The sequence below is a fragment of the Rhinopithecus bieti genome, unplaced genomic scaffold, assembly GCF_001698545.2.
Source record: "Rhinopithecus bieti isolate Rb0 unplaced genomic scaffold, ASM169854v2 scaffold_20777, whole genome shotgun sequence".
NCBI lineage: Eukaryota > Metazoa > Chordata > Mammalia > Primates > Cercopithecidae > Rhinopithecus > Rhinopithecus bieti.
In genome coordinates, this window is record NW_016810099.1 from 84,032 (window position 1) to 107,551 (window position 23,520).

The window sequence follows — 23,520 nt, forward strand, 5'->3', positions numbered from 1 at the left end:
CCTCCCAAGTAGCTGGGATTACAGGCGTGTGCCACCATGCCCAGCTAATATTTTCTGTTTTTAGTAGAGATGAAGTTTCTTCATGTTGGTCAGGCTGGTCTCAAACTCCCAACCTCAGGTGATCCACCTGCCTCAGCCTCCCAAAGTGCTAGGATTACAGGCATGAGCCACCATGCCCAGGCTTGTTTATTTATTTATTTATTTTTGAGATGGAGTTTTGCTTTTGTTGCCCAAGCTGGAGTGCAATGGTGTGATCTTGGCTCACTGCAACCTCCACCTCCCAGGTTCAAAGGATTCTCCTGTCTCAGCATCCCAAGTAGCTGAGATTATAGGCGCATGCCACCATGCCTGGCTAATTTTTTGTGTTTTTAGTAGAAACGAGGTTTCACCATGTTGGTCAGGCTGGTCTCGAACTCCTGACCTCAGGTGATCCGCCCACCTCGGCCTCCCAAAGTGCTGGGATTATAGGCGTGAGCCACCATGTCCACCCTAAAATATAAAACACTTATACAAGTCTTTTAAAATTCACTTGTATAAGCTGACTTGGTTTTCTTTAGCCTTGTAGAAAATACAAAATGGCAATCTCTTTTATCACACAAATAATGTCTTTTTGATAGAATGATTTTTTTCTGATTGAGGTATGATGTACTTTTCATTTGCTAATTATTATTTGCTTACATTTGAAGTGTTTTATGAATTAATATTTAATTGCACACATGAAGATTACTAGTCATAGGCATTTTACTAACCAACACTCATTAAGCATAGCATGGATTCATGTGATGTCAAGGAGCGATTTTATTTGGTGAAAGGGAGAAGATAGCACAAGAACGAATGAGAGAGCTGGACCAGTGGAGACACCGACAGTGATCTGTCTAAGATCTAAATCACTCTGTTGTCTTCCCGGCCTCCTGACCATCCTGACCATTGTCATCAGCATTGTTGGGTACTTTTAGCACAGATTCCTCAAAATGGGCAACTCCGTAACACTTGGAAGCTTACGAGGTCATAGAATTTGAAAGAGGGCAATCTGGGAGCACCCATCTATTTTAAAATTCCAGTAACCTGGGAATCTCATCCCATGTCTAGAGTCTTTTATGTAAAATATTTCCACAATTAGGAGAAATATGTGCATGGGGATTTTCAATGTAGCAGTGTTTTGACAGAATAGAAAGTTGGGACACACCAAATTTCTATCACGAAGGAAATAGTAATACACTGAATAATAATACAGTGAATATCATGCAGGCTTTAAACATCAAAAAGGAGCTCAACTTCTGGCTTCTGATGATCACGTTGAAGTAGGTCACAGCTGGTTTACATTTGATTTTCATGTGGGAACTCTGGGTGTCTGCCTTAGTGATTTTACATGTGGCTCAATTTAGCTAATGAACAGCTATTTGAAGTATTGCAAAACGGAACTTTAAAACACTGTCTTCTCAACAACTAAGTGGACCTGTTTCACATAAAACCCAAACATTTGGCCCGGCACGGTGGCTCACACCTGTCATCCCAGCACTTTGGGAAGCTGAGGTGGGTGGATCACGAGGTCAGGCGATTCAGACCATCCTGGCTAACACGGTGAAACCCTGTCTCTCTAAAAAATACAACAAAAATTAGCTGGGCGAGGTGGCACGTGCCTGTGGTCCCAGTTACTCAGGAGGCTGAGGCAGGAGACTGGCATGAAGCCAGGAGGCGGAGCTTGCAGTGAACCGAGATGGTGCCACTGCACTCCAGCCTGGGTGACAGAGCGAGACTCCATCTCAAAAAACAAACAAACAAAAAAACCCACGCATTCATCTGCCTGCCCATCATTCTGTCTGTCCATCATTCTGTCTGTCCACACGGGCCTCATTTGTTAATGGAGCTGAGTGCCCACTGTCGAGCTGACAAGCCCACAACCTCCCTGTTCCTAGTCACACATTAATTCTCCAACAAATCCCTTTTGATAGATTGTGATTAAGCTTAGCTGCTAGTTCCAATTGCTTCCCCAGATGTACTTCCCACTGTTCTCCCATCACACCCTTCAGCTCATCCATGCGGGGTTCCTTTGCTTTTCCCACCTTACACCAAACTCTCTATTTTTACCTCCACTTTTACCTCCTCTCCAAGACAAAACAAACACAACTAGCATTTTTAAACTTACTTATAATCTTTCTCCCTTCATGAAAATTTCTCCAATAGCCACTCCCATGGCCCTGTGTGTTCCAGATATTTTTAAACATTGGCTGTAAGGTTGAGCGCGTCAGGATATGCTGTTTTGGCTGTGTGCAGATGGAGGCAGTGGCTGGAGTGAATGAAGAGCAACAATTGCTGGCAACCGGCAGAAGCTGAGAAACAGGGAACAGGCTCTCCTCCAGAGCCTCCAGGAGCCAGGCCTTTGGTCACCTTGAATGTGGGCTTCTGGGAGACCATGTGTTTCTGCTGTAAGCAACCCAGACTCTGGCAGTTTTTATAGCCACCCCAGGATGCTCATCCACACCTGTCTGACAAGGGCAAGCTCCAAGGAAGGGATTCTCTACATATCTACATTGTTTGAAGATTTTACAATAATCATTTATTCTTGCATGGCTAATCATCGTTAACCAATACAGATAAAATAATAAAGAAATGACCCACATTTTATGTTAGGAGTTTGATCTGCCATTTATCAAGTATGGAATCTTGAACAAGGGGTTAAACATCTGAGTGTCTCTATCACTTGATCTGTAAAGAGGGGGTGCCCACACCCACCGGGCTCCCCTCCCAGGTTGGTGCCGGACTCTCCTTGGGTCCCTGTTCTCTCACCAGCCACATCCATTCTCCCTCCAGAATGGCGCTAGTGACTGTGTGTGGCTTTCCATTCCCACCACGTTTGTCTCTAACTCCAGCAGCAGATCAGTGTAAGCAGAACACAGCTGACTGTTCCTCTCCTCCTCGCCCCTTCAGGGGTTCCTCACCACCCACCGGATCAGGTGCAAACTTCCGAGCCTCGCTGGATCCCCTCCATACTCTGAGCTCCACCTGCCTTCCCATCCCTATCCTTCCCCACCCGCCTCCCTGGCAGAGAAAAGCTGAGTGTGGGATGCTGTCTGAATGCTGAGCACGGCCTTTTGCAGCCAGTCCACTGTGTACGCTGTCCCTATGGGGGACCTCCACCCTAACCCTTTCAGCCTGGAGCCTTCTCCCAGGGCCCCACGACAGAATTGACTTCCCTTGCCTTTGAATTCCTATAGCACAAGCCCTACTGCCCCCTATTAAAACTGCAAAGTCCTTTTGTGGAAAATAACTTTATTCATGATTGTGTTTATCACACTATCTTATGGAGAATGGGTGATCAATAAATATTTGCTGAATAAATGAATAACAGTTACTAAACACGTGATTTATATAGAATTAATGTCAATTCTCAAAGTGAAAAACTACAAACAGCACTGATATTCAGCCAGTACACACGAATCTGGTCATAGCAGTTATAAAACACTGAAATACCCCCTGCCACTGACCTTTGGCCCCCAGATGTCTCCCACTGCCGCTGCTCTCCCCACTGGGAGCACCTGGACTCCCCATAGCCTGCTAACTAAAGGGCTAACGTCTTGCACAGCAGCGAGCACCCAGGACTGAGCAGCCACATGGCCGAGTCCACTGGTGAAAGCGTCCATTCTGACTGATCAGGACCTGAGGACCCTCACTGTTAAATATTTTGGTAATATCCCTGATTATAAATAAGGCTCAGTTACATAGTCTGAAAACGATGCTTCTCCTCATTACAAAATCTCTTAGAAGACTCAGAAGACTCCATAGATCCAGGAATGGAATGGAAAATTATAGCGTGTCAATCTCTGAAGGGTTTGGGCATATCCGTTAGCATTCCATCTTCATGTAAACTAGAAGATACGCAGTTTCCTGCCTAGAGAGAAGAGAAGACACATCAGCACAGAGGCATGAAATCTTCGTCAGAAAACAACGCTTCGTTAATCTATGACAGAACAAGCGTCAGCAAACTTTCAGGCAGCTGGATCAAGCCTTCGTCTATCCATCACCTCGGAGAGGAACAAAATAGGCGACCTGGGAAGATATCCACTACGTTTCTATTAGTTAATATCTAAAGAGGAGGTTAACAAGCTACAGGCCAAACCCAACCCCTCGGGGTTTTTAAAATCTACTTTCAACTTTTATTTTAGATTCAGCGGGCACACGTGCAGGTTTGTCACGTGAATACGAGCATGCTCCCAACAGTTAGTTTTTGACCCGACCCCTCCCCTCCCTCCTTCCCCATCCAGCAGTTCCCAGTTGTTGCCATCTTTAAGTCAATGAATACCCAATGTTTAGCTCCCATTTATAAGAGAGAATACGCATTACGTTTTGTTTGTTTTCTTTTGTGTTTATTTTTTTTTCTTTTTGAAATGGAGTCTTGCCCTGTCGCCCAGGCTGGAGTGCAGTGGCGCAATCTTGGCTCACTGCAACCTCCGCCTCCCAGGTTCAAATGATTCTCCCTCCTCAGCCTCCCGAGTAGCTGGGACTACAGGAGCCTACTACCATGCCCGGCTAACTTTTTGTATTTTTAGTAGAGACAGGGTTTCACCATGTTAGCCAGGATGGTCTCAATCTCCTGACCTCATGATCTGCCCACCTCAGTCTCCCAAAGTGCTGGGATTACAGGTGTGAGCCACCGTGCTCAGCCTTTTGTTTACTTTTTGACAAGACCGGTTCTTGCTCTGTCACCAGGCTGGAGTGCAGTGGCACAATAGTAGCTCACTGCAGCCTCGTGTTCCTGGGCTCAACTGATCCTTCTGTCTGTTTTAGCTTCCTGAGTAGCTAGGACTAGGGGTGTGTACCACCATGCCTAGCTATAATAACTTTTAATTTTTGTAGAGATGGAGTCTTGCTTTATTGCCCAGGCTAGTCTTGAACTCCTGGCTTAAAGTGATCCTCCTGCCTTGGCCTCCCAAAGTGCTGGGATTAAAGGTGTGAGCTCACACCCAGTCTCCAAGCCTCTTTTTGCAAATAAATTTAACTAGACCCCAGCCATGCTCATCTCCCCACATACTGTGTATGGCTGCTTTTGCTCTACAGGGCAGAGTTAAGTGGTTGCAACAGACACTGTACAGACCACAAAGTCTGAAATACTTTCTCTCCAATCCTTTACAGAGAAAGTCGGCCAACCTCTGATCTCAATAATAGGGAAATCAATGACAACGACAAAGTGACAAAGATTGGATGTCTAAGACGGATGCTCAGAATAAACAAGAGAGAAAGATGAAAAGTAGGAGGAGGATTTCAAACGCGAGCTTCACCTAATCCGTTATTTTTCAAATGACCAGGCCTATCTCTGCAGCTGAAAATCACCTCCAATAGCATCTCTGATACACAATCTCAAAGCTCAGCCAGGAAACTTACAAAGTCTCTCTGCTTTAACTTCATCCACCTTTTTTCTCTCCAGCTTCTCCTCAGTAGTTAACGATTATAAAAATATTTATTGGCCAGGTGCGGTGGCTCACGCATGTAATTCCAGCACTTTGGGAAGCCAAGGCGGGTGGATCATAAGGTCAGGAGATCGAGACCATCCTGGCTAACCTGGTGAAACTCCATCTCCGGCCCGGACGCGGGTGGCTCAAGCCTGTAATCCCAGCACTTGGGAGGCCGAGACCGGCGGATACGACGGTCAGGAGGATCGAGACCCATCCTGGCTAACACTGTGAAACTCCGTCTCTACTAAAAAATACAAAAAAAAAAAAAAACTAGGCGGGCGAGGTGGCGGGCGCCCTGTAGTCCCAGCTACTCGGGAGGCCTGAAGGCAGGAGAGAATGGTGTAAACCCAGGAGGCGGATGCTTGCAGTGAGCTGAGATCCAGCCACTGCACTCCAGCCTGGGCGGACAGAGCGAGACTCCGTCTCAAAAAAAAAAAAACCAAAAAGAAAAAGAAAACTCCATCTCCACTAAAAATACAAAAAATTAGCTAGGCGTGGGCGTGGTGGCGTCGTGCCTCTACTTAGGAGTTTGAGGCAGGAAAATGGTGTGAACCCATGAGACGGAGCTTGCAGTGAGCCGAGATCCCGCTACTACACTCCAGCATAGGCAATAGAGCGAGACTCTGTCTCAAAAAAACAACAAAAAAAGAAACAACAGTGTGATGGCCAGGCATGGCGCTCATGCTTGTAATCCAAGCACTTTGGGAGGCTGAAATGGACGGATGGCTTGAGCCCAGTAGTTTGAGATAAGCCTGGCAACAGAGTGAGACCTCACCTCTACAAACATTTTTTTAAAATGTGCCAGGCCAGGTGGTGCATGCCTGTAGTTCCAGCTATTCAGGAGGCTGAGGTGGGAAGATTGCCTGTGCCCAGGAGTTCAAGGCTGCAGTGAGCTGTGATCACACCACAGTGCTCCAGCCTGGGCAACAAAGCAAGACTCCATCTCTGAAAATAAAATTAAAAAAAAAAAAAATCTTTGCTGTAAAAGAGGTATGCTTAAATGCAATAAAGGCATATAAGAAGGCCAGGTGTGGTGGCTCATGCCTGTAATCCCAGCACTTTGGGAGGCTGAGGCGGGCGGATCATGAGGTCAAGAGATTGAGACCATCCTGGCCAACATGGTGAAACATCATCTCTACTGAAAATACAAAAAACAATTAGCCGGGCCTGTTGGCACGCACCTGTAGTCCCAGCTACTCAGGAGGCTGAGGAAGGAGAATCGCTTGAACCTGGGAGGTGGAGGTTGCAGTGAGCCAAGATTGCACCACTGCACTCCAGCCTGGCAACAAACCGAGACTCCGTCAAAAAACAAACAACAACAACAACAAAAACATACAAGAAGCCTCCACGAATCTGGGTGAATCGGTAAAGGCTTTTCAGGGTAGGAAAAGACCATGAGTATGAAACATGAGAGGGGAGTTGGCCTAGATGGTAAACGAGGAGAGGACAATACGGCCAGGAAGTGGGCGCGCAGCGGAGGGGAGAGGGAGGGCACGGCTGTTTGAGCTACTTGTACTTCGATATTCCTGGAGTGTGACGTGTGAGGCAAGCATGGGGTGGTGGGGTGAGTGTTGGAGATGAGGCGGACAGTGAGTCATCAGCATGTGAGTAACAGGGGAATCCACAGGCGTTTCACGCAGCTCCAAGGACCCTATGTGAGCTCATCAGGCTCCCATTACCCAAATCCGTTTCTTACCAGAGGTAGTTAGGATTTCCGTAGGTACACTGGATGTCTTCCCAGGACACCTGGAAGCCAGAAACAAACGGGGTCAAGCAGCCAGCTGACACAAGCACCCACAGAGGACAGGGCCCTATAACGTGCCCCTCATCCTCCAGACAAGCCGACCTCTAGCAACTCCCAAGAGCCTGGAGCATCAGCAGCAGGACGTCATGTGCAATGAAGTCTTTTTAGCGCCCTCGTCCCTGTGTTTAAACTTGGTCACGCGTATCCCAGAGGCCTAACTTACATATTTCTAACTCTCCTTGCTCTCTAGACATTTCCCACGAAGCAGGAAGCCGCAGGGCATGAGCCAAGAGCACCAAACACTTAGAAATGGAGGGAAGTGAACCCTTACAGAGGTGCAAACCACATGGGGACTTCAGGCCGAAAAAGGCTTGAACCCTCATCAAAGGCCCCACACCGAGACAGCGGGACCACAGTGTGTCCTGATCTCAGAGACCCACGTAGTCCCGGGCCCAGCATTTGCTAGAGGTGGCCAATCCAGGGCAGGAGGCAATTGTGGATGATGTTTCTCACCAAGCAAATATTGGAGTCATTGAAGCAGAACCATTTTCCATCCACAGCATTCCGGATGTAGACACAGTAATGACCGGAGTCTGCCACTCCCACGTGTGCAATCACAGCAAAAAGCTCATACTGCCCTCCAGGCTGGAAAGAGACAGGCACGAGACAGTTCACCCACCACCACAAACATGACTGCGTCACACACTGATACCTGCCCACCCTAGGCCTGACTCTGGGACTTCAGAATATTAGAAAACAGCCCTGACCCACGGCTGGTGGGCACCCTCCAGGAGGGGCTTTCCTGAGTGTAGATCCTGAACTTCGAAGGCTCAGCAGCTTGGCAGAGCACCAGCACACAGGAGATGGAAGGCAGGAGGTCATGAGAGAGGCCCCCAAAGCCAAAGCAAGATTAGAACTTTCCCCTGGGAGGGGTGGGGTCATCAGAACACAGTTCTGTTTCTCCACAAGCCCAGGAATGGCCCTAACCTGAGCCACCACACCCAGCCAAAAGCCTTTTGTAGGCGGAGGGGAGACGGACGGCAAGGGTGGCACACACAAAGCTGGGTCACACTCAGTGGAGGCTGGAATTATCCCTATTTTCATCTGCAGACTTTGTGCAGGACTTTACAAAATGCAGGGAATATATGTATCTAAATATTAGTTTACAAGTAATAAAAGGGTCAGAGGAACATGTTAAATGATACCAACCAGCCAGTGCTGGCATATTAAAAAAATCTTCAACCAAATCAACTGCAAAGAAAAGAAAAGGACCAGAAATCTAAAAGGAACTTAAGAAAAGAAAGAAACTTAATCAAATGTAAGTGTAGGCATTGTTTGCATCTAGATTCAAACAAACCACATAGATTATACAACAGTCAGGAAGTCTGAACGTTGACCAGATATTTGACGCTGTTAAGGAATTACGAGATGGAGATGGTTCTCTCGAGTGCTTATTCTTTAGGGACACATAACAAAGTGTTTACAAATGAAACAGTTTGAAGTCTGGGATTTGCTTCAGAAAAATCCAGTACAGGGTTGGGTGAAACAAGAGGGTGGGTTACAGGACAAGCAAGACCTGCCATGAGTTTGGTAACTGTTACAGCGAGGATTCACTGTCTAGTTCTTCCTTCACTACACACCCTGGTATCTACTTGTAATGTTCCATAACAAAGTCTTTTTTGTTGTTGTTGCAAGAAGATGGATTCTTGCTTTGTTGTCCAGCTGGGCTTGACTTCTGGACTCCAGCAATCCTCTTGGCCTCCCAAAGAGCTGGGATTACAGGCATGACCCACTGCACCCAGCCAAAAAAGTCTTTTTTAAGTGAAAAACAATTTTAAATATACTGCATTGGGCAGAATCTGCAGGTAGAAATAAAAAGAACTAGAAGGAAAGAAAAAGAGAATCCCATGAAACGAACACGGCCTAAGTAGGTAAAGAAATCATGTTATAATAGGAGCTATTTTAACATATTATCAGGCCTTAATTTTCTAAATGCCATGGTTCTACAGCATAAATAGCCAAACAGACCAATAAAACAGAAAAGACACTCCAAAAATAGACCCGTACATGTGGGAATACAAAATTTGCTAGGTAGCGTTTCAAATCTATGGAAAAAAGATATTTGTGTCTCTTTTTTTTTTTTTTTTTTTTTAAGGTTTTTTTTTTTTTTTTTGTTTTAGAGACAGGGTCTTGTGCTGTCACCCAGGTTGGAGTACAGTGATAGATCACAGTTCACTGCAGCCTCAAACTCCTGGGCTCAAGTGATCCTCCTGCGTCAGCCTCCCAAGTAGCTGGAACTAAAGGTTTGTGCTACCATACCCAGCTAATTTTTTTTTTTTTTTTGAGAGATGGGGTCTCATTATGTTGCCCAGGCTAGTCTCGAACTCCTGGGCTCAAGCAATCCTCCTGCCTCAGCCTTTTGAGGTGTGGGATCACAGGCATGAGCCACATTGCCTGGCCTTATGTCTCTTTTTTTCTCAGAATCTCTCAGTAAGTTATTATCTCAGGACAAGTGAATTAAACTTTACTCTGATTAAATGTGGTCCACTCAACTGGCTACTTTATGATTATCCTCAAAGTGGGCACAGGCCATTTGAGGAAGAAAGTTTGGTTGGTACTAAGAACCCATAATGACATGTTTGCCTATGCATTTCTATGTATTCCACATTCCACATTATTTCCTTTTTTTTTTTTTTTTTGAGACGGAGTCTTGCTCTGTCACCCGGGCTGGAGTGCAGTGGCCAGATCTCAGCTCACTGCAAGCTCCGCCTCCCGCGTTTATGCCATTCTCCTGCCTCAGCCTCCCGAGTAGCTGGGACTACAGGCGCCCGCCACCTCGCCCGGCTAGTTTTTTGTATTTTAGTAGAGACGGGGTTTCACCGTGTTAGCCAGGATGGTCTCGACCTCCTGACCTCGTGATCCGCCCGTCTCGGCCTCCCAAAGTGCTGGGATTACAGGCTTGAACCACCGCGCCCGGCCTTCCACATTATTTCCAAAGGAGCCTACTGAATTCTGGATTCCGTCCCTCAGTGCTGTGAGGCACATGCTCACAAATCCAATATTTAGAAAAAAAAAGTCTTTAGAGGTTGGGGACAGTCTCTAAGGAACAGGTGGCTCCCAGCAGACTGGGGGTGAAGGAAGGGAAATCGGAAAGGATGAGGCGTCTGGGGAGAGTCAGGATGGCAAGGAGGTCGGGAGGATCCCACCTGCTTCTCAGCATCACAGGGCTCTCGCTCCATCGGAAGGACCTGACTGAAATCCAAGCTCTCGGGGAAGTGCAGGGCATGGCAGATCTTTCTTGTCTGTGAATTCCTGATGGAGAATCGCATGAGGTGGATTGTCAGGGTCTGGGGCAAATGAGTCAGCTTCAAGACCTGAAAAAGCAAAATCACTCTGGAGATAAAGTCCACTTGGAATGGGAGAGTCAGAGAAATGTCCGGGCTAGTGACGCGTTCTTCCCAAAAAGAGGGAAGCAGGGTGACATCACGGAGTTTAAGGCTCCTGTTCACTGAATCTGCTGAGCTCCTCTGAGAATAATGCAAAACCTGGCTATTCTACCACGGTGTGGCCCCCCACAAGAGGCACAGGGCACAGGGCTCTGCACAGGTGCCAGGACCAGGGGAGCCACGGCACCTGCTCCAGGGAGCTGGTTTCGCCCCCAGGGAAATGCCCTTACGGCTGCTCTCAGGACCCCTCCTCTGGTCCCTCTCAGTGATGCAACCATGAGAAGCCACATCCACGGCTCTAGATATCAGAACCCCAGCGTCCCAGATACTAGCCAGACCCAGATTCCCTTTCTCACCCACCATGGGGTGTCCTCGGGGCCTCTGATGAAATCAGAGAAATCAGGAAATCCACGGGGGGCAACCCCAGACTAGTGAAGGACAGATGACCCCTGAACAGCACGGGTTTCAACTGTGTGGGTCCACTTATACACAAATTGTTGTAAATAAATACAGTCTGCCCTCCCCCATAGGCACGAGTTCCACATCTGCAACCAAACGCTCATCAAAAATACAGTATCCCAGATGCACAACCGCATAGATGAGGGACTGACTTTTCCCATGCGTGGGTTCCACAGGGCCGACTGGGTGTGACTTGAGGGTGTGTGGATTTTGGTAAAAGCAGGGGTCCTGGAACCAATCCCCCCATGTGCACTGAGGGACAGCTGAGTCTGATCTAGGGAATGCGTACCTGTTTCCCACGGGTCTTCTTCCCACAGTTCTTACAGAAGCACTTGCTTTTGCTTGATAACTCCCTGGGCTGGAAGAAGCAGTGCAGGGCATCCTCCTGTCCCATCCAAGAGAACAGGGAAAAAGCAGTGTTGGTATTTCCCACCTAGAGTACTCTATTCTTCTGTTCTCACACTGCTGTGAGACAATAGCTAAGACCGGGTAATTTATAAGAAAAGAAGTTTAATTGGCTCATGGTTCCACAGGCTGACCAGAAGCATGGCAGCATCTGCTTCTGGGGAGGCCACGGAAGCTCCCAATCATGGCGGAAGGCCAAGCAGGAGCAGGCGTCTTACACGGGAGAAGTAGGTTCAGAGAGCAAGTGGGGAGCTGGAGTGCAGTGGTGAGATCTCAACTCACTGCAACCTCCACCTCCTGGGTTCAAGTGATTCTCCTGCCTCAGCCTCCCAAGTAGCTGGGACTACAGGCTGCACCATCATGCCCAGCTAATTTTTGTATTTTTAGTAGAGACAGGGTTTTATCATGGTGGCCAGGCTGGTCTCAAACTCCTGACCTCAGGTGATCCACCCACCTCAGCCTCCCAAAGTGCTGGGATTACAGGCGTGAGTCACCACACCCAACCTGGCTCCACACTTTTAAACAACCAGATCTCATGAGAACTCACTCACTGTCACAAAGACAGTACCATGGGGGATGGTGCCAAACCATTCATGAGAAAACCTCCCCCATGGTCCAATCTCCTTCCACCAGACTTGACCTCCAACACTGGGGATTACAATTGAACAGGAGATTTCTGGGCAGGGACACAGACCCAAACTGTATCAGGTACAGCCTCCCCACACTTTGCAGCTGAGGGTTTCAGCTTTTCTTCTGGTTCTCCTCATATCCCCCTTAATGCCTGGCCTGGTGTGGTCCATTTGGCAGGATCTCAAAGGGCACCTGCTGACTGGAGGAACAAAACAGGAGGGAGCTCCTGTTAAGGGAGCAGTATGAGGGAGGTGGAGGTAGGAGGGAAAAGCATTTTTGCCAAAACAAAGGAGAAATTGGCCAGAGCCATGAAAATGAAATAAGTGACTTTTCAGAAGCCAGAGATAGATCAGAGATGCAAGGGGGAGTTGGTCACACTGTGTTGTGTGGTTCGATGGTTTCCCCAAAACCCATGTTGAAACTGAATCCCCAGTGTGGCTGTATGGAAAGGTGGGGCCTTTGAGAGATAATTGGGGAGGGCAAGGTGGCTCATGCCTGTAATCCCAGGGAGGCTGAAGCAGGTGGATCACTTGAAGTCAGGAGTTTCAGACCAGCCTGGCCAACATGGTGAAACCCCATCTCTACTAAGGATACAGAAATTAGCTGGGCATGGTGGCAGGCACCTGTAATCCCAGCTACTTGGGAGGCTGAGGCAGGAGAATCACTTGAACACCAGAGGCGGAGGTTGCAGTGAGCTGAGATTGTGCCACTGCACTTCAGCCTGGGTGACAGAGGAAGACTCTGTCTCCAAAAAAAAAGCGGGGATTATTGCGTCATGAGGGCACAGCCTTCATGAATGAATTAATCCACTCATGGATTAAAGGGTTAATGGGTTATCCTGGGAGTGGGACTGGTGGCTTCATATGAATAGGAAAAGAGACTCGAGCTGGCACATTAGCACGCTCAGCCCCCTCGCCATGTGATGCCCTGCACTGCCTCGCCTCAGGACTCTGAGAGTCCCTACCAGCAGGCAGGCCCTCACTAGGTGCAGCCCCTCAACCAAGACTTCCCAGCCTCCAGAACTGTAAGAAATAAATTACCTAGTCTCAGATGTTGAGTTATAACAACAGAAATGGACTAACACATACGGGGGCAGCAAATACCAAGAGAATCCCCTTACCAGTGTCTTCAGGGGCTTTGAGTCCACATCAAAAAGAGACAGTGGAAGGGTAAGCATGCTGCTGTTTCTGCTACTCTCCACGGCACAGTCGAGGCAAATCAAGGAGTCCTTCACCCGGATCATATACAGGGCCTGCAGCCTCTCCACCTGCAAGAGGGAGAGCAGAGAGGTGAGATGGGAACACCACCATAAGCCAGGTCAGGTCAATTGCCAGAAGGTGGAGCCAAGAGACAGAAGCTCTAGAAATGGTAGCCGCTAATGCTCTTTGTCCTACTCACAAAGGTGCAAAATAATACCAGTAACAATATTATGAAACTGTGATAAGTGTTTTATGTGGATTAACTCTCATTCCCCTACACACTACAGGAACAACAGCTGAATGAGTTAAATGAGCAGCATCTTAAGCTTCTGAGTGCTCTGGTTCTAGGTTCTTACCAAGTGCACATCAGTGATCTGGTCCTTAATCAGGTTCCAGAGTTTGAGGTAGAGTTGGGCGGCATCATGCTGGACAAACACTAGCCACAGAGAAAAGGAACAGCCAATTAGTGAGGTCTTCAGAGTCGCTTCTCATGCCCTGGTATCTAGACATACACGAATACTCATCATTTTGCCTCTTCCTAGCCCTCCACCCCACTGCAAGGCTAAGTTGGCACTACATAACAGGTGATCAATAAATGAACAGTAAGTTTGGTATTGATTTTTGAGAACGCCTCTTAAAACTTAAGGTCCAGTGCCAGGTGTAGTGACTCATGCCTATAATCTTAACACTTCAGGAGGCCAAGGTGGGAGGATCGCTTGAACTCAGGAGTTTGAGACCAGCCTGGGCAACAAAGCAAGACTCCGTCTCTATAAAAAATTTTAAAAATTAGTTGAGCATAGTGGTGCACACCTGTAGTCAGAGCTACTTGGGAGGCTGAAGCAGGAGGATCCCTTGAGCCCAGGATGTTGAGGCTACAGTGAGCTGTGATGTCACCACTGCACTCAGCCTGGGGAATGAGATGTCCACAGGGACTTTGAAAAGCACTGATACATTCCTGAGGATCTAGAAGGCCAGGCGCATGCTCAAGTAAGACCCGAAAGGGCTCCAATCCCTCCCCTCTGGCTGACCACAAGGCCACGTGCAAGAAAGCAATGAAGGCAAATATAGAATCATAAACTGCCCAGTAACAATAAAACAGCAACAACAACAAATCCTGGTGTGGGGATCTCTGATGTCCAGTGTTGCCACCTTACATTATCTAAAATGTTCATTTTCCAACAAAAGAGACAAGACACACAATGAAACAGAAAAGTATGGCCACATACAGGAAGACAGCAATCAGTAGAACCTTTCACTGAGAAGCCCTAGATGTTGGCTTTACTAAACAAAGACTTTAGCTGTTATAATATGTTCAAAGAACTAAAGAAAACCATGTCAAAAGAAGTAAAAGAAAGTACCAAAATGCTGCCTCAACAAATAAAGAGTATCAATAAAGAAAAAACTGTAAAAAAAGAACCAAGCAGAAATTCTTGAGTTGAGGAGAACAATAACTGAAATGAAAATTGTACTAGAGGAGGTCAATAGCAGATTAGAGCTGGCAAAAGGAAGAATCCATACACCTGGAGATAGGCTGATTGTGCTTCTCCAGACTGAGAACGGAAGGAAAGTTGAACATAGTGCTTCTGCAGCCGAAAAGCTGGTCAGCTGCTCACCGCATGTGCAGTTCAACTAACTCTGATACAAAAAAAAATGTGATACAAAAGAAGGCTTTATACACAAACGTGAATTTATTCTGAAGCCAGCTTGGAGGAAGCAGCACAACGCAGCCTGCCTTTTAATGTGCCATTTCTCCTTTGGAGGAAAAAGGGGCATTTTCATGAGGTGTGTTGTGGGGGTGGGGGGGTGAGCAATGGCGGTTTTCTATCGGGCAGTTATAATGTACCCAGCTGAGTTGGCGCCTTCCTGCGCAGAAGTAAATTGTAAAAGCGGCCGAGTGGGCACGCTTTCTCCATGCCTTCCTAGTGGGTGAAAGACAAACCCCCAGAAGGTGGAAGTTTCGAGGCCACCCCTGGCAGGGAGGGTTCACTGGTGGGTATGCTTGGGGCTGCAAATCTACTGCCAAGTCTCAGGAAAGATCAGCTGGAAGAACTTGCCCTGTTCTCAGTCAAACCTCCATCAGCCTACCTCCATTTACGGATTGTTCCTTTTGCCCAGCAGGGAATGTCTGGAGAGGGGTAGACAAAAAAGTGATATCTGCATTTCTAAAGAGCTAACAGGAAACAGGAAACACGGTCATAGTGAGGGGTGAGGGATGGGAAGAGGAGAAGTGAAAAGAAATCATAAGAAAACTAATGGAACTATCTCTTAGAGAATGGGAGTACTCAGTTACACCCAGATAGGTTCACTAGTGAACGATGGGTTCTTCCAAACATTACATTTTTTTTTTTTTTAAAAACAAATTAAACTTTATTGATTTCTTACATCAATACTGCCAACAGCTGTACTTCCACTCTTGCATCATTAAAAACAAAGGGTTATTTCCCTCCTTGGTTTTTCAAATGAATCCTATACAAAAACAAAGTTAGAACTTAAAATGCACCTGATTAATATAGTAAACTGGTAAATTGTTTTAAAAAGCATACATAATTTGTTTCCTTTCTTCTAAAATTGGAAATTTAAATATTTCTTCTGATAGTCTTGAGGTTATCATTGAGTATGCAAGTGTGGCACATATAGTTTCATCTAAAGGTGTGTATCTTACACACCTTATTTAAACAAACAAAATTGCATTCACAAAATGCATACAGTCAATGCCTGATAGAAAGCATGTTTCAAATATAAGGGCCACCCCTCCGGCCACCATATATTTTAGGTTTTGCATTATCATTTATGCATTAAAGATTAATTACACATAACTTTTTTACATTTAACCGCTGAAATAAGAAAAATAAGTTGCTTGAAAGAAATTATTCCAGGTATTACCATTTGGTTTTGTATCGGAGAGAGAAACCGAACCTCCATGCGTTTAGTGTCTCCAAGGTCGGAACATTAGCTCAGTGATGAATGAAAATAATGCGGCGCCTTTCACAGTGCTGTTTTCCCAAGTCCTGGCAATGGCCCTGCTCCCACAGTCCACCAGATGAAGCATTTCCGTGATGACCCTTCTATGTGTTTTCCTTTCATTTTTTTTTTTTTTTTGCTGGATAAGTGATACTGTATATTTCCTCTTTCCCCTTTTCCTTGTGCCCTTCATCATTTTTAATTACTCATAAATCCTTTTCAGAATATCCCAGAGACTCCATAAGGGGAAGTTCTGGAGATGAAATCCAGGAGGAGATTGGGATTGATGTCCTTGGCTTCCCGGTATTTGCTGCGAACTCTGCCGGAGGTTGAAGAGGCTGTAGCAAGTTTCTGAATGAGTGGTGGCAAGCTCCATAACTCCCTGATTGTTTCTTACAAAATCATTCATCTACATGCCAGCTCCTTTTCTACCTGACCTTTTAGCATCTGGCTTTCAGCTTTAGTGGTTTTATTTTCTTTCCTTAATCTTCATTCTCAGCCACAAGGAACTCCGACGGACCTCTTCCATAATCTGCAATTTGTTGCCTGCTCCTCTATACATTGTTTTATCATCTTTGGGGCTTTGCTTCCCAATAGATGGCTCCGCTGGCTCACTCTTTTGCTGAAGTAAGATATAGTATTGTCTGGATTCCCGTCAAAGATCCCCTGAATCTCAAGGCAGGCACTCTCTGTAGAAAGGCTTACTTCTAGAAAGGGGGCTCTGGCCCTTCTGCATCCTCTGCAGAGGGTTTGTGAGATGCCTGAAGATGGGCAGCTACATCCTTATCTGTGTTCTGCTGGCTTAATCTTTCTTCCGCTGGGCCCTTTTCCATCTCCTTGGATAGGCAGACCTGTTTCATATGGCTATCCCTTTAATTCAGTGAAAGATGAGCCGCTCAGACTGTGTTCAGCTTCATGGCTTCAGAAAGATATGCTGCAGCCTTTTTGTGACAAGAAATAGCCTCTTCGTATTTGCCTGCAGCTAATAAACGGTCTGCTCGTCTGCTCTGTTGATGAGCCAGGTTGAGGGGTCCTTCCATTACTTCCATAGACCCCGGGGTAAGCGGCGGCCTTAGGAAGGGGAGTGGTGGCGCCGGGGAACATGGAGGGGACTGCAGGGAAGCGCGACGCAGCCGCAGAGACTGCGGCCCCTCTCTGAGCCCCAACAGCCAGCGGTAGGCGCTGAGTGAGCAACAACCTCACCACTTCCTCCTCCGGCGCCGCGCCGCGGGCCCGCCCCTCTTCCAAACATTTATGGGAAAAATTATACCAGTTCCCTAGAACCTCTTCCAGAAGACAAAAGCAGAGAGAACACTTCCTAACTCATTCTCTGAGGCCAGCATTATCCTAATACCAAAACCAGACAGACGTTATAAGAAAAAACCTAGAAACCAGTATCTCTCGTGAACATAAACGCAAAATTCCTCAACAACATATTAGTGAATCAAAATCAACTATGTATACAAAGAATCACAGAGGGTGACACAAGCGAGATGGTAGAGAAGGAGGCTCCTGGTGCTCCCTTCTCCCGTGGACACATGGAAAAACTCTCATCTACACACAGATCAACTCCCTCAGAAAGAAATCGAGATACCAGCTGAGAGAGGGCTGCACAGGGGGCAATGGGGAAAACATCCACACATCACAATGGGTTGGAAAAGCTGAGACACACTCGCACCACAAGCCCTACTCTAGACACAGTACCTTACTGTCGGAAAGGAATCCCTGCTCCGAGCTTTCTCCTGGAGAGGTGAGGGTTTGGACCACACATAGGCAGCCCCAGCTTTTGCAGTTCCCACTCAAGGGCTTGGCTGCTAGCTCACCTAGCTCTGGCAGCAGACATGGGTCAGCAGCTATGAATCCCCTGCGACCACAGAGGGCAAAGAGGCAGTTTTCAATGGGCACGTGAGCACTTCCAGCAGCTGTGCTCCTGCGCTCAGCACAAACAGGCAGAAATGCCAGGCTCCCAGTTTCTCCCTGGAAGGGTATGTCTGCGGGCTCTCCTAGCTGTTGCCCAAGGGATGAGCTTCTAGTAATAACTAGCCTGCACCTGGAGCCAATGAGGCCGGTAACCAATAGATTTCCAGGAGTCTGGACAGGTGTGTGGGCAAGTCCCATGCCTTCTCCCACCCCCTGCTCCATAAAATCAGGTCCCTAACCTCACACACTGAGTACACAACATTTACCCCTCTCAAATGAAGGACTAGCTCCTCAATCCCCGAGCTTTGGGAGCTGACAAGGCTCTGTATTTGTGAGTCCCACAGGGGCACAGAGACCAAAAAACATCCCCCCAGGCCCAGTGCAGCATGAACAGGCAAAAAGGCCCGGCTCCCACTTTCTCCCTAGAAGGAGTCTGTCTGCACACGTGCAGCTGCTGCCCTGGGGTTTCCATGCATCTGGGAGCTGACAGAGCAGGAAACCAGTGCTCCTCTGAGACCCTGAACAGGCAGGTGAGCACTGCCACAGCGGCTCCCACTCGTTTGCTCGACAGATAGCGCCAAGCTTCCAACCTGTCCATCTCTAAGCAGAGAGGAGCCAGCATTCGCTAGGCCCCTGGGTGTGACAAGAGCAAAACAATGCATGCAGGAGTGTGCAGTTTAAACACGAGTGCAGGCACTTGCCACAGATCCTCTGTCCAGCTTTTTGAAGAACAAGTGGGGGACAAACGCATGCTCACAGCTTTTCCTTAAGGATAGAATAAACTGGAACACACATTTAATGCCCCAACGTCTCCAGCTGCAACTCAAGGGGCTGGCTTCTATCTCCCCTGTCTGGGGCACTGACAGGACTTGACACATTCTAATCTCCTGAGGGCAGCTAAGAACACAGATGACAGTTTGGACAAGCACAAAGGGTCAAGAGGCGCTCCGAGTGTCTGGCAGGGTTATTTGGTAAGTTCGTCTCTTCTACAAGGCCAGTGAGACAAGACTGGGAGAGGCATTTTTCTTATCTAAAGTAAAGAAAATAACAGAGTCAGGAACAATGAAGAAACAGAGAAATATGCTCCAAGCAAAAGAACAAGATAAATCTCCAGAAAATGCCCTCAGTGAAATGAAGATAAGTGACTTACTTTACAGACAATTCAAAATAATCATCACAAAGATGCTTACCACGTCTAGGACAGTAATGCATGAACGAAGAATTTCCACAAAGAGACAGAAAAAAGTTCAAAAGAAAGAATAGAGCTGAAGAATACAATAACTCAGATAAGAGTTCAATAGAGAAGCTCAACAGATGAAATCAAGCAGAAGAAAGGATTAGCAAACTAGAAGGTAGGTCACTGGAAATCATTCACAGGAGCAAAAATGAAAAAGAATGAAAAAGGGTGAAGATATCTTTTTTTTGAGTAGGAGTCTTACTCTGTCGCCCAGGCTGGAGTGCAGTGGCACGATCTCAGCTCACTGCAAGCTCCGCCTCCCGGGTTCACGCCATTCTCCTGCCTCAGCCTCCCAAGTAGCTGGGACTACAGGCACCTGCCACCTCGCCCGGCTAATGTTTTATATTTTTAGTAGAGACGGGGTTTCACCGTGTTAGCCAGGATGTCGCGATCTCCTGACCTTGTGATCCGCCCGCCTTGGCCTCCCAAAGTGCTGGGATTACAGGCGTGAGTCACCGTGCCCGGCCCAAAAAAGTGAAGATCTCTTCAGAGAATTACGGGACATCAAGCAGACCAAAATAGGCATTATCAGAGTCCCAGAAGGAGGAGAGTGAGAGGAGACAGAAAGCTTATCCAAAGAAATGACAGTCACAAGCGGCAGATTGACATTTTGGTCAATGGCAGACCACATAAGCACAGTGGCCATGACAAGCAGCCTAGGTGTGTAGTAGGCTGTCCCATCTAGGTTTGTGTAAGTCCACTCCATGATGTCCACACAATGACAAATTCACTGTCTGATGCATTTTCAGAACATCTCTCTGTTGTTAAGAAACACATAGCTATAATGACTGAAAACTTCCCAACCCAGGGAAGGAAATAGAAATCCACATCCAGGAAGCCCAAAGGACACCGTTATAAGACTGATCTAAAGCAACCCATGCCAAGACACATCGTAATCAATTTCAAAAGTTAAAGGCAAAGAATTCTGAAAGCAGCAAGAGAAAAGCAATGTGTTATACACAAGGGAAAACCCATAAGTATGGGATTTCTTTTGGGGGTGATGAAAATGTTATGAAATTAGATTGTGATGATGGAGGCACAACTCTGTGAATACACTACAGACCTTTGAATTGCATAGTTTTAAATGGATGAATTTTACAGTATGTGATGCACATCTCAACATAGCTATTTAAAAAAAAAAAAAAAAACCCTAACCTATTCATGAATTATTTTGTAGAATATGTTTTCTCTTTTTTATTCCTTCATTTTGTTTTCCTGCAGTTCCCTAACTGTGGCAGAGTAAGCTTGGAGGAGATGCCTTTGTTTACCCTACTGAGAGGCAGAAAAAGGGTAGGTATGGAAGTAAAATGTCCATAAATAATATCAATTCTGCACCTCCAAAGATGTGTGCCTCTTACACAAATGTTTCTGTAATCCGAGGGGTCCAGGCTACCTAACTCGCTTCTGGTTGCTTCACTGCCTGTTAGTTCCTCTCTTCACTCTCTCTCTAAGCTTCCCACCCCCTTTGGATCAGCAGCCAGGAGCCCAGTGGGAGGACGTCTTACTGGGCACGTTGTACTTCTGCAGGCAGTAGGCAAGCTCCAGGGGCCGCACTGCTTTCTGCCGGCTGTCCTGCATCTTCTCCAACAGCAGAAGCATCTGGAAAGGCACGCTTCTCCTCTGCGCATCAGCTCCCCTGGGCACCGTGATCCTGTCACACAAGAACAGCCAGAAACCTTCTTATGTGTAGTTCTCAAAGCTAGATGCACACTGGAATCAGTTGGGAGAAATTTTAAATCTCCATATCCAGGCCACTCCCATACAAATTAAACCAGAATTCTGGCGGTGGTGGGGGGTCAGTTATCAGAATTTTTCAGTTCCTCAGATTATTTTTATTTTTATTTTTTTTGAGACGGAGTCTTGCTGTGTTGCCCAGGCTGGAGTGCAGTGGCCGGATCTCAGCTCACTGCAAGCTCCGCCTCCCGGGTTTACACCATTCTCCTGCCTCAGCCTCCCGAGTGGCTGGGACTACAGGTGCCCGCCACCTCGCCCGGCTAGTTTTTTGTATTTTTTAGTAGAGATGAGGTTTCACCGGGTTAGCCAGGATGGTCTTGATCTCCTGACCTCGTGATCCACCCGTCTCAGCCTCCCAAAGTGCTGGGATTACAGGCTTGAGCCACCGTGCCCGGCCACCTCAGATTATTTCAAATGGCCAAGGTTGAGAAGCACGATGTGAGTGAATCTGCTCTACAGGGGACCCTCCAGAGAGGGGGATCAGCGTGACCGCTGCCTTAGCCCCTCTGCACCCTGCGCAGCAATCATGCTAGAGCAGAGGGCAGATGGACGAGGTCCTGGCTCCACATCTCGGGCAAGCAGCAAAATGTCCAGCCTAAAGCTCTCCAAACTACAGACAGGTCCTGAGAAGAAAGGCAACACGAAGGGCTGTCTGTGTGGTTTCGCAATGATTCATTCAATTACAGGCATTTCTTGGATGGGAAAAAGCAGAGAGCACAGGGCAGGAAAAGAATTATGGAAAGAGACAGAGAGAGAGAATGCATTGTGTTAGTGTTGGTGGAAGGAGGGGTGTGTACGCATGTGTACTGCCCACTGACTTACTGCTTCTCTTACTTTGGTCTAGTCCCCACTCTCTCTTTTAACCAAGTTTGTGGCTGTCAACCCTGGCTGCATTAAAAATCACCCAAAGAGGGCTTTTAAAAAGTACCAATACCTGGCTGGGCGCGGTGGCTCACGCCTGTAATCCCAGCACTTTGGGAAGCTGAGGCGGGCAGATCACCTGAGGTCAGGAGACTGAGACCAGCCTGGCCAACATGGTGAAACCCCGTCTCTACTAAAACTACAAAAATTAGCCAGGCGTGCCGGTGGGCACCTGTAATCCCAGCTACTCGAGAGGCTGAGACAGGAGAATCCCTTGAACCCAGGAGGCGGAGGTTCCAGTGAGCCGAGATCGTGCCATTGCACTCTAGTTTGGGGACAAGAGTGAGGCTTTGTCTCAAAAAAAAAAAAAAAGTACCAATATCTGGGCCCCATCCCAGACCAACCTAAGAAGTTTTAGAAATAAAGTGTAGGCCAGAATATGCAGAAGCCGATCTTCCCTCTGCCAACTTTTGAAAGAAGATCTCAAAAAGTTCAAGTCACTCTGAATAACAGAATATATTAAAAATGAAATAATACAGGCTGGGCGCGGTGGCTCACGCCTGTAATCCCAGCACTTTGGGAGACTGAGGCAGGCGGATCACGAGGTCAAGAGATTGAGACCATCCTGGCTAACACGGTGAAACCCCATCTCTACTAAAAAAATAGAAAAAATTAGCCAGGCGTGGTGGCAGGCGCCTGTAATCCCAGCTACTTGGGAGGCTGAGGCAGGAGAATCGCTTGAACCTGTGAGGCGGAACTTGCAGTGAGCCGAGATTGCGCCACTGCACTCCAGCCTGGGCGACAGAGTGAGACTCCATCTCCAAAAAAAAAAAAAAAAAAAAGAAAGAAAGAAAAGAAAAAGAAATAGTACAAACGCTTATCAGCCTGAAGAACAGCCTTACCTCTTCAATATCCTGGTGAAGTCCATGTTCATTACAAACACCTGAATCAAGGAGTTAAGGCAGCAGGTCTGTCCGATGTTGTGTAAACCAACCAGGCCTATAAGAGGAAGAGAAAAAGATGCTGAGGCAAGGCCTAGGTAAAGAAGTTGACAAGGCTGGGCACCATGGCTCACACCTGTAATCCCAGCACTTCGGGAGGCCAAAGTGGGCGGATCACCTGAGGTCGGAATTTGAGACCAGCCTGGCCAACATGGTGAAACCCTGTCTCTACAAAAAAATACAAAAATCAGCTGGGCGTCATGGCAGGTGCCTGTAATCCCAGCTACTTGGGAGGCTGAGGCAGGAGAATCGCTTGAACCTGGGAGGTGGAGGTTGCAGTGAGCTAAGATTGTGCCACTGCACTCCAGCCTGGGCAACAAGAGTAGAATTCTGTCTCAAAAACGAAAAAAAAAAAAAGTTGACAAAATTAAATTTTTTTTTTTTTTGAGCGCCGGGTCCCCTCGCGCCCCCCGCGGGGGGGGTCCGGGGGCGTTTTTTTAGCTGCCGCCAACCCCCCGCCTCCCAGGTTCACG

At 47.2% G+C, this 23,520-nt stretch overlaps 2 protein-coding genes across 3 annotated transcripts in view; one reads left to right on the plus strand and one right to left on the minus strand.

The window, feature by feature from the left end:
* Window positions 1–2,620, plus strand: part of LOC108541708 (uncharacterized) — a 34,392-nt gene extending 31,772 nt beyond the window's left edge. The window contains 1 exon segment of the mRNA XM_017891321.1: window positions 2,185–2,620. Within this exon segment, the coding sequence (XP_017746810.1) occupies window positions 2,185–2,234 (50 nt within the window). The 3' untranslated portion in view covers window positions 2,235–2,620.
* A 633-nt stretch (window positions 2,621–3,253) lies between these two features.
* Window positions 3,254–23,520, minus strand: part of USP18 (ubiquitin specific peptidase 18) — a 34,177-nt gene continuing 13,910 nt past the window's right edge. Inside the window, exons 3-11 of one of the 2 annotated variants that reach the window (XM_017891325.1) lie at window positions 22,949–23,045; window positions 20,957–21,102; window positions 13,690–13,769; window positions 13,255–13,401; window positions 11,389–11,484; window positions 10,401–10,568; window positions 7,708–7,839; window positions 7,147–7,196; window positions 3,254–3,889 (exon numbers count right to left, since the gene is read on the minus strand). In XM_017891325.1, the coding sequence (XP_017746814.1) occupies window positions 3,844–3,889; window positions 7,147–7,196; window positions 7,708–7,839; window positions 10,401–10,568; window positions 11,389–11,484; window positions 13,255–13,401; window positions 13,690–13,769; window positions 20,957–21,102; window positions 22,949–23,045 (962 nt within the window). In that variant the 3' untranslated portion in view covers window positions 3,254–3,843. The remainder of the gene's footprint in view (window positions 3,890–7,146; window positions 7,197–7,707; window positions 7,840–10,400; window positions 10,569–11,388; window positions 11,485–13,254; window positions 13,402–13,689; window positions 13,770–20,956; window positions 21,103–22,948; window positions 23,046–23,520) is intronic. The other variant, XM_017891326.1, reaches the window with a different exon arrangement.